Below are 11,405 nucleotides of genomic sequence, written 5' to 3'. Positions count from 1 at the left end.
ATTTGAAAAGATGCTACCATCTTTGTTACGATATGATATTTTATAGTAATTAAAAAAAAATATACTTAAGTACACCGTTTAGATTTACTTGGGAATCGAAATAGTAGATTATTTTTTTTATAATTATGGTGCCGTGTATACAATTGCCAAGTCACTATAATAATTATAGAAATAAAGATGACTAATATTGATACTAACAATTTATAACAAAATTGTTGAATAGGTGCTAAAAGAGAGACTAAATAAAATGAACTGACTTGGTTTTACATGAGATCTCACAACTTTTTATAGCGGAGGAATTGTGTTGCGAAACTTGGCATTTTTTTACATTCGATGTTTTTGATGGGATTGCTTTTAAATAAAATATTGTTTATTTCCTGGCCCTAATTTTGCGAACGCCATTTCATATAAAAGACAACCTCCTAAATGGTATTCTAGGATTAAACAAAAAACTCCAGATAATACTCTAACGCTTTTATTGTACAAGATCAGGAATAATTCTCCTTATCATTATTCTCTATAGTCATTGTCAGAAATGTCAGTGTCTGTGTTCTTCACGTAAGATGCGCTCTAATAGCCAATCTGATTTCTCTGTCGAAGTTGCGGTCTTTCTTCATTTCTTTTGACAGGGTCGTATTGTAATTCTCTAGGGCCGTTTTGTCTAATACATTAGATATAGCATGTAGTTGTGGAATTCTTCGGATTATTTCTTCAGTGGGCAAACGAAACAGTGCTCGAGTATCATTATGCGTTTCTGAAAGGATTTAAAACATATTAAAGAATAAGTAAATAATAAATATTATGGGATGTTGTAGAGTTCAGTAAGATTTTAGGTTTGAGAGTACAGGGTGTCCATTCGTTTTCGTGTGTTTTACAGGTTTCTCGATGCATAGATTTGACCTAGCCTTCTTAGTTCCTTAAATACAGGGCGAAATTGGAAATGTTGCATTTTTCGAACCACTTTCGTATATCGACCTTATGGCTTATTGAAAAGGTGACATTTTTTTACCTTGCTTGTTTATGAAAATGGGAATAGAATATACAGGGTCGTTGTTATGTATGGAAACGATCGATTATTGGTGAGTAAAATATAGGAGGTACCGCAAAAAGTTAAATACAAAATTTATATAGGATTTTTAAATATCTATTAGCGAGTAATACATTTAAGTATACAGGGTCGGTCATAAAGTCGTGGTACATCAATGTTTTTTTAATGGAATCCCCTGTATATTATTGCATATATCGGTTCTAAGCAAAAGTCGAAATAAACACAATGCACCTCAAACCAACCGTTTCCGAGTTATTGACTTTTAAAAATATCACTTAAACAATTTTTTTTAATTAATTTCGATATGTTGAGTTTCATTTAACGATACCATTTTGCAGAAAACTGTGATACTTAACGCGCATCCCAGACGCGCATAGGCGGTCAAAAAAGGAAGTTTTCAATTTTGCAAATTAAACATTTGACAGGATTAATTAGATTGTCAGTAGCTTTTTCTATTTCTTAGCTCTAGAAGGAGATAACTAAAATCTGTTGATAATCGGAGTAATAAATTGTTTTTGACTGAATGTACCTGTTCTTTTAGCTTGTGAGAAGAGAAGATTATTGTCATATGATTGTAATTATTGATTATTTGAGATTCCACGATTATTCGACATTTTCCTCAAGAATTCCTTCCTATTAAAGTAAAAAAAAAGAAAAGTTAAGTAAAGTAAAGTTTTTTTTAAATGTTTTCTTTTTCTGTTTATAAATATTTCTTTTCACTGTTTTAGGTTGCGCTTATAGTAGGTGTGTCTGGGACATGTTGAAGTGATGAGCTACGCATATGATGTAAACTACGCATATTGATATTTTAGAAAGCAAAATTTGCATAGAAATTCCCGATACAAAAACTAATAAGAGCAGATCATTTATGATAACTAACACAAGTTATGGATAGAAATTGTGAAAGAATTTATACAGTTACGAAATTATATTGAAAATGAGAGACTTTTTGTTCAATATCGATCAGAAAAAGCTTGAAATCAACCCTTTGGATACAATTCTATATCTAAATTTCCGTACAAAATTGATAGCTTTTTGAAACTTCCCAATGCAAAAACCTACACAGGTCATGCTTTTAGACGAACAGCGGCTACGTTGCTGGTAAATAGAGGAGCTGATATTTTACAGCTGAAGCGTCTAGGGGGATGGAAATCCAGTGCTGTGGATGAGGGTTATGTGGATGCATCTGTAGCCAACCAAACTCCGCAAATATGATATCTTCAAAGACATCGTTGCCATCGCATCGTCTTCCTGTAGCAATTCAAACTCTTTACCGTCTTTCGTTGACATTAGAAGACCTGGCACAAGTCAGGAGTTAAGTTTTTGCTTAACAATATCGATTAACGCGTACAATAAGTCAAATTTGACCATTAATTTCAACAAATAAATGTATCAAAATCTTCAATTATTATTGTTAATCTTCTTGTTTATTTTTGTTGATGTTAGATAAGTATTTAATAAAGATATTATATACAAGAATATTTTGCTTAATTAAATGAGGCGAGAAATAAGAAAAAACCGAGTGAGGGAAATGGAAGAGGGAAGAAATGTAGATAATTTGACACTTTCAATTTTTTTAAAAGTCAGTAATGTCAGTAATAAATATGTGGTTGTAAGTAAAAACAATAGCAGTTTTACTTACGTAATGTTGTGCCAGGAGGTAAAGATATTCCAGGTAGGATCGCCTCGACGTAGGCTGGATCAACATCTGCTAGCAGCAAATGCATGGCTCCTTTGAAGTGACCGGCTAATGCTGGCTTGATAATATTATCTAAATTCAAAGGAGCGAATAGTTTTATAATTTTTCCCGCCATTTCCAGACCGTTCTCGATCGACTGATTGCAAAGTATATTGACGAAGCCTTTAATGTTTATGCTTTTCACGGTCATCAACTTTTTACCCAGCATTCCTAACGCGAAGTCTATTAGGGGTTTTATGGTTTTCGTCGGGTCCCTAAAAGATATACCCTTTAATATACAGGGTGGCGCCTGTCATACGCCGCGGAGGCTCCAAGGAGAACGACAGTATTGAAATGAAGTTTTGTGAGCATAATATGTAGGTTAATTCAAAGCACATTTTAAAAATATAGAGAGTTCTACAGGGTGTTCACAAATAAAGTTATATATCAAAGTTGTGTTTTTTTGTAATGGAACACACTATACATGTTGTTAATTCGTTCATTACTCGCGGCAAGAGCTTTATGGTTGAAATATGGCAACCTCGGCCCGCTCGTCGATAGACGACGCGACGGGACGAGTCGGCAGAAAAATCAATAATGCATGCGTTCTCAATAGGCAGCGTTGCCATTCTGTTCCCCTAAAAGTAACTGTCAAATTAACAACCTGTATATTAATCTTCGGATTCAGGAAGAAAAATTAAGGTGAGTTTTATAAGATTAATATGACTAAAATGTAAGGTTTTTGACATGTTAACATTTTCTAGATTAACAATTTTTATATAAATTACAATAACAGCTACCTAAATTGGAATTTTCCCGGTATAGCCTAATATGTAGTTAAATTAACTATTGTACTTTCAAATTAAAACTTGATCCAAAAAGTCATACAGGGTGAGACAAATTTAATATTGAACATTGGTCACGTATAAAAGCATGTTACTTTTTTATTTTAAATGGAACACTCAAAATACTATAAGGAAAGAAAAGTTGGAAAGGAAAAAAAAAAAGAAATACTATTAAGGTTGCCTACCCCTCAAACAAATATTTTCCTAGATATTTTCATTTACATGATTTGATCTGAGTAGATCTTTATTACTTGATAAAATCTAGGTGGCTGTGATATGTCTGACGTTACTTCAACATAGCTGTCTAATTAGTCCAAGGTTAACAACTAGTTATCATTTTGTGTCGGTTAAAACAAAAAAAAAATCTCAGAAATTTGCCGAAAATGCAAACTTATCCTACATCAGAGAGGATTGATATGATCCTATTAGTTGGTGAATGCAGCATTCATTCACCAATTAATAGAATACTTAAATGCCCCTGATTTTATCTAATCTGGGTTTTTTATGGGGATATGTTAAAGAAGAGAGTGTTTACAAAACTCGACCAACTATTGTCGACAACATGAGAGAAATTATTCTAGCTGTAAATACAATGAGGTGCCCCCTAATGCCCCAAGGTTGAGGCGTGAAATTGCTAGTCCTCTATCTAGCCACGCATCCCTTTGACCTGGTCCCGCCAGCATATTCATATTCTGCCAACGTAATACGATATTCGGCTAAAGTCGCAAGCGTTCGAGCCTAACGTTTGCAAAATATGATTACATTGAACTAACTTTGGCAGTTTATACGGCTGAATTCGCGTTTGAACCTAGAGTTTGGAGAATATGATTGAATTGAACTAACGTTGGCAGTGTATTTGCCATCCGACACAGTTTGTTGTTTAATCTTCAAATAATTCATTTAAACATTTGGCTTTGCATGTTGTTAGCTATTAAAAATTGTTTAAAAATTGACCATTAGGTATGTCTATTCAAAGGCCTCAAGAGTACAATTATTTTGATCAGCCAGAACGACTTCAGAATTAACATTGATACTGAAAGAGAAGTAGATGTAAGTTGACTTTTATTAACCCTTAACAGGGCGTGGTCGGAAATTTTAGCACTCCATGCGTTGCGGGCAAAATATACAGGTGCGCTGTATTAGTGTTATCATAACATAATTTTTTTTTCGTTACATACATCGTTAAACACTTACAAGGAAATATATTTTTATTTTTACAGCCATATTCTTTACAAAATGAAGTAAAAAAAGCAAACAAACCAAAAGTAATACAGTTTGGAAAAATATAAATAAAAAACATTACTCATTGAAAAACGTAATCACCAAGGTGGGAACTACAAAAAAAGAGAATACAACCACTCCTAATGTAAAATTGCTGTGTTTAAAAACAAATAAAGTATAGCTTTTATTTAGAAATCTTCGGTATTTTCTATGCATTGAACACACACTTTTCTTGAATATTTGATTGAACAGAAATATTTTTTAGTTGGATCAGTTGTGTTACTGTCCTCTAAAGTTTCAGTAACCTCCGTCCCATCTTGATCATCAGATTCATTGGCAGCCATCTCACTCGCCATGTCGTGGTCACTTGTGATAATATTTTCTGTTGTAACATGGCTCTCAGGTTCTCCATCTTGGTCAGAAAACTCTTTCTCACTTTCATCAAACCATCTTAACATAGTTTTTTCAGAGTTAGGATCTGTGGCTTTAGCCACCTTTAATTTCTTAGACATAGTCACTAAATTGATATCGTTACACTAACGGCGTCGCGGAGTCCCACGGACTCTAAGATGTTTGTTAGATGCACTTGCCGTGATAACAGATCGAAGTCGTCTCAACATCCGACGGGTACCATCACCATAGGAAGCTACTAGACGACGCGCGTCGCTTGGTCGACAAATACGAAAGTTATGAAACAATGTATTTTTACTTTTTCCCAGGGACTCCGCAACGCCGGTTAAGGGTTAATTAGGTACTATTAACATAACCTCACCATATGTGGTATGATGAAAACCACGAATGTTTACGCGTGATTTGTCCCTTTTTACCATCCAAACTAAGCTGCTGGAAGGTTACACGGACCTTGATTCGGATTTACGTTAGAAGCATAGTGCCGTTTGAAGCGATGAATCAGGTGCAAAGATTCATGTTTTTTGCCATCATATTGTTTTCCTTACATCAATTTGATTTAATATTACACGTGAAAACATTGTAGATAAAATAACAGAAATTAAATTCTATTGATAATATTATTATTATGATTGGAATATTCGTAGCTAATTTCTTCACTAGTTTATTTTTGCTTTGGAAAGTTATATTAGATTATAACGTTTACTGCAGAGAAACACATAGAGTTTATGTTTTGTTTTTCATAATCGGAGCACTTATCCTTCTCCAAAGTTAGGAAATGGATTCTATCTAAAAGGGGAAACTGATGGCGCTTAGGTCGCATCGCCAGTGAAGATAATACAAAAATATAATAATAAAGGAAATTAGCTAAAACTCTAAACGATTACATGTTCATTTGTCAATCTTTTGTGAATATTTTTCGATGGCAATTTTTTTTTTGTCTCAAGGGCTATATTATAACATTTTGAAAACATATCGAAGAGCGTAACTTTACGCGACTCTCTACTCAAAAAATGTTATATTAGGTATAAAAAACTTAAATAATTTATTACAGAAATGGGTAACCGAATTAGGAAATTTAACAAAAATGGCTTGGCGAGCTACCACGACTGTTAGAACACCGTTGGAAAAATCTAAAAAAACAAACATACTTAGACGCTATTACCATTGTCATTTTAAAGTTTAACAATCGCGAACAACAAAAAAGTCTCGTAATATCGACTGTCCTGCAAAAATGAATGTCTTAATAGAAAATGGATACTGGATACTGCAAGTACATGGTCTTGTGTTGTGTTTTTTATGAAGAACATAATCACACAATAGAAAGCGGAGCAGCCTTGTTAAAAAAGACCTATTGTCATCGTTTTAGTTAAAAATTGCATTTCAAGAAGTTTGAAACCGTTCTCATATCACTTTTTGTTTTTTTCCTTCAAATACTAACCATTCACGCATCTAATCATTAAATTATTTAAATTACACCTAGTGCTTAAACAGGCATTAAGTGCCAACGGGCAGTTGCGATGGTCATAATTTGCTAACGCTTCCCGGTACGAATCCAGCCGAAGTCGTATTACGTTAGCAGAATATGAATATGCGTCCCGCCATCGTAGGATTTAGGTTTTTGGTGAGGTTGTCTTCTCGTCCCCCCACACCCTCTACCCGCGAGACATGACCGCAGTCAGTAGAGGGTGCCTGGTATGACGGACAGGGGTAGCCCCGTCCGGCATCGTTATATGTCTTGGTGCAATTCCCTGGCCACGACACTACAGTCAGGGACAAGACAATGAGATGCTTCTTAGACCTAGCCAAAGTGCTAGAGGAGATTCCTCCAGCACCTGACAAGGAGCTTCCCCACCAACGACAAGGTCTTGCATCTCCTAGGGGAACAACGGTCACAGATATAGATGTGCGGTGTTCACCATCATGTTTTTGATGAAAACTGCGCTCCAGACACCGATATTAGTTTTCATCTATCTTCTATAGAAAAGGACGTTTCCCTTTAAAAGCGTCCAATTATGGTCCAATTTGACCCACCCTGTACATAAGTATTTTACTTACTTCTTGCCGTTTTCACTGAAAAGGTCGAAAAGAAATTGGGAATCCTCAGTGACCTTGAGTTCCATCTTGTTACCGTTTTCAGTTTTGTATCCGAAAAACTTCAATACAAGTTCTGTGATGTATCTAACTCCAGAACCAATAACTTCGGAAATATTCTCGCTGTACAGTATCTCGACAATCTTATAGAGAATAGTAAAGACACCTAAAACAAAACTACTCCTATTTCAGGTCGTTTGGCGTTTTTTCTGTGCACGTTTATTAAAAACAAAACAAAAAATAAAAGTCTTAATTTTATTTTATATAGTAGGCAATTACCTACGGTGATCGAAAAACAATTTCCGATGCACGTGATCAACTTTGAGTGACAAGCGATGGCGACAGCGCTGCAAGAGTGTGATTAGTGTTGCACAAGACAAGAATTCTTGTCTTGAAAATCAATTTCTTGTCTTGTCTTGAAATTCAAGACCAGAATACTATATATGGGTATCTCGGAAACTACCGGAGATAGAGAGTCGCTTAAATGGGAAAAGAATTGTAGTTTTGTGGGGTCATAAATTTGCGCCTTTCGATTTTTGAAAAAGTTCATGGCTCACTATGGCTAGATATTTCGAAAAAAACAAATTTTGTCTATTTTAAAAATTGTCCCTAATTTCAATATAATCTATATCGTATTATTATCTATCTATCGTATTATCTATCTATCGTATTTTAGACAAAAAGTTTTCAGATAAAAGTTGTTGATAATCACATCCCTAATGAGTTTGTGTTCTCCGATATTTTCTAAAGCCCGTCATTTTTGATATATGACACAAACATACGTTTTTTGTAAGGTATCAAAACCGTAAAAATAAACGTCTCTGGTTTAGCTGACAATTGAAAATCATGAAATTAAGGAACAACAAACTGTAACATTGTTGAGTATGCGAGTTGACTAGTGGGACGTAGAAGCTAGTGTTGATTCCTTGTGGCAACGTCCCATGCATTATATTTGTACGTAAGTAATGTAATCCACGCAGGGTTGCCACCTTTTGTATTTAAAAAATCGGGACAGCACTGATCCAACCTTTTTTCTCAAATGTAAAATTTGATGTGCCCATCGGATTTTCAAACAATATTTTATGCCTTTTTTTCGTTAACTAAAAAAACTATTCGAAATTTATAAATAATTATGTAAAAATAAAAAATGAAAAGTTGAAAACAAAATTAGCAAACAATCAATTTTATCTAAAACAACTAGAACAAAATCTAAACAAAATCAAAAGTTTCAGCTGTATAATCTGTATAATTGGTTTTATTAGTTTATTTAATTACTAGCGTGTACCAGCGACTTTGTTCGCGTCGAATTAATCATTTGTAATGGTGATGATAAAGCAAAGCAAGAATTTCCATTATCATACAAACTGGATAAAATTTTCTCACATTTATGTCAGCATGAGAAAAAACAATATGGCGATATTATTATATAACTTGGTAATATTTGAGGGGTAGTTTCATCTCGTTGGAATTTGACTTTCGAAAAATCCGTTTGCCAAAAATAAGCTTTTTTTACGTCAAGCAGTTTAAGCAGAATCGTGGTTAAGAAATTACCCAACTTTTTGGAACACCCTATATGATTTTTTAAAAAAAAATTAAAATATGTAAAAAAGCCAAATAAATTATGCTTGTCCAAGCGTTTTCCCGAAAGACTAACAGTTTTTTAAATAACAAATATTGTAATATTTGAGGGGCGTTTTCACCCTCTTGGAATTTGAGATTTGAGAAACGCCTCCTTATCCCCATCTATGTATTCTCGGTTTGACGGACCGGTGGGGCTTGTGTGCTTCAATGACTCAGAGGGCCATGTCGGCTGTAGGTAACTACCGGCAGGGTCTCCCATGCCGAACAGGTCTCTGAGGAGAGGCCAGACAAAGAAGAATACAAAGCACACTTCACTAACACACTCACACATACATACACACGCACACCCACACACTCACACAACCACACCTACACTAGTGCACACTGATGTAACTGCCTTCAGTGGTGTATACGTATACACCAGCGGTGTATACGGTTACGAGTTGTTGAGGGCTGAGCCGTTTAATCTTTTTTCTCCTTTTTTATACATTTCCCTCACTATTTCTTTCTCTTTCATATTGGTACCACGGCTAAGGGTATTGCGGCGGGTTGCTGTTGGCTACCTCCGCGGCTGTTCTGGACGAAGCCCAAAATCCTGGGCGACTCTGGTTCTTGGCTGAAAATTGGGGCTTTAGGCTCCCGTTTGCTCCTTTTTTTCCATCATTTATTTTCGTTTCTTCATCAATTTTCCATCTCTTGGGTTGCACACGGTGCCTCGTTGCATCGTTTGCTTCCTGGATTTTTGTGATTTGGGATCGGTTTCTTCGCTTCCTGAATCCTTACCGTACTGATGAAGCCTGCAGGCAGTTACATCAGTGTGCACTACTGTAGGTGTATATATATATATATATATATATATATATATATATATATATATATATATATATATATATATATATATATATATATATATATATATAATATACTCTAGTTTTAAAAATACTTTATTTTTTTATTTTTTATCTATAATTTTTATATCGTTTTTGGCAAATTTCCTTTGCGCAAGTTTTTATTATCGAATGTTTATTATCAATATCTACTTTTTTAATTCTAAAATTTCTAAGATTTTTTTTAATTTCTAAGATTCTAAAATTAATTCGTGGAAAAGAACTGTTTTTAAATTCAAGAACTTAATAAACATGTAGATATTTTTAATAATAAATTTTACAATGATTTTATTGTTTAATAAAAACGCGGCTATTAAATAAAAATCGGGACATTAGGGCTTTGCGTGGCGACGCGGGACTTTTGGATCAAGATCGGAACTGTCCCGACAAAATCGGGACGGATGGCAACCCTGAATCCACCTGACGTCACAACGTGCAATATGGGGGGCACCGGTTGGATGCTTGGTGAGTGAAAATGTATTTTACCTCTACCGCCGAACACTGACCAGCCGCCCATTCCTGCCAAGTATTTAAAAACCGAAATCACCTTGTTGATCAGCCAACCTAGGATATCTTGTAAGAGTACTTTCTTAGCCATCTCATAGAGGATGACGACAAAAGAAAATAAACCATTGAGGGATACCACTAGCACTGTTAGAGGTATACTGCATCAAAAATAAAAAAAATATATTATATGTACAGGGTGGGTCAAATTCGACGCTTTTAAATGGAAACACCCTTTTCTATAGGAGATAGACAAAAACTAATATCGGTGTCTGGAGCTCAATTTTTCTCAAAAACATGATGGTGAAAACCGCATATCGATATCTGTTACCTTTTCGGAGTTACGGGGTGTTTTTCAAAAATATGCATTTTTAACAAATCGCTGTAACTTTTTTGCTATGGAAAATTTTGTATTTTTATGAAAACATTTCCGAAGCACCTTTTTACGTAGAATTTAATGGTTTAAGTATAATTTTTTTAAAATTAATAATTTAAGAATTATCAACAGAAAATTTGATGTTTATATGGGACACCCCGTATTTTTTTAATTTATTGAAAAGAATTTAAAATTACCTTTCCAAAAATACACACTTGATATTTTGCTTGATTCTTCTTCGAGATATAGAGTATATAAAAATTCGCCCGCTTTAAATAAGTAGGCTTTGAGCGGCACCGGCTGTAATGCAAAAAAAATTCTAGCTGTGAGCATCAATTAAAACGAAAATAATATTTGCTATGAGAGATGCAGAATTTTATAACAATTTAAAATATATTTAACCAACATCAACACATTTAAACTATATCTAATAACAATAAAAATAAATAGCAAACCAAGACATGAGATTTTGCTACAAGTGTTCGACATATCGACCGTCTTCTGTTATGGACAGACGGGGCAGTTTTTGAAAATTTCTCGCGGAATTCGTTGACTCAGTGGGGGTAAAAGATACCCTCTCATAAATATTTTTAATTCTTGTCTAGATTATACGGAAGAATAAGTAACCTCATTCTTCCGCAAATATATCCATAGGATTAGATCCATAGGCACTAGGTCAGGCGGCCTCGACGCCCAACGGCTGGGATCTTGGTTAGCTATCTAATTATTTTTGAAGTTGGTTGCAAAAATTTGCTGATAACTT

The 11,405-nt window shown here is 34.5% G+C and overlaps 1 protein-coding gene across 3 annotated transcripts in view; it reads right to left on the bottom strand.

Moving 5' to 3' along the window:
* Positions 1 to 476: 476 nt before the first annotated feature.
* The window catches only part of LOC115888370, a 65,962-nt gene continuing 55,033 nt past the window's right edge, over positions 477 to 11,405 (bottom strand). The window contains exons 7-10 of one of the 3 annotated variants that reach the window (XM_030908086.1): positions 10,249 to 10,427; positions 7,259 to 7,460; positions 2,691 to 3,001; positions 477 to 754 (exon numbers count right to left, since the gene is read on the bottom strand). In XM_030908086.1, coding sequence (XP_030763946.1) covers positions 555 to 754; positions 2,691 to 3,001; positions 7,259 to 7,460; positions 10,249 to 10,427 — 892 coding nt within the window. In that variant the 3' untranslated portion in view covers positions 477 to 554. Of the gene's footprint in view, positions 755 to 2,690; positions 3,002 to 7,258; positions 7,472 to 10,248; positions 10,428 to 11,405 lie in introns of all 3 variants that reach the window. The other 2 variants (XM_030908087.1, XM_030908088.1) reach the window with 2 other exon arrangements.

Source organism: Sitophilus oryzae, unplaced genomic scaffold, assembly GCF_002938485.1.
Source record: "Sitophilus oryzae breed Bouriz unplaced genomic scaffold, Soryzae_2.0 scaffold_734_pilon_pilon, whole genome shotgun sequence".
In the NCBI taxonomy this organism is placed as follows: domain Eukaryota; kingdom Metazoa; phylum Arthropoda; class Insecta; order Coleoptera; family Curculionidae; genus Sitophilus; species Sitophilus oryzae.
Note: the sequence above shows the minus strand (reverse complement) of the source record. Positions and strands in the feature narration are given on the sequence as shown.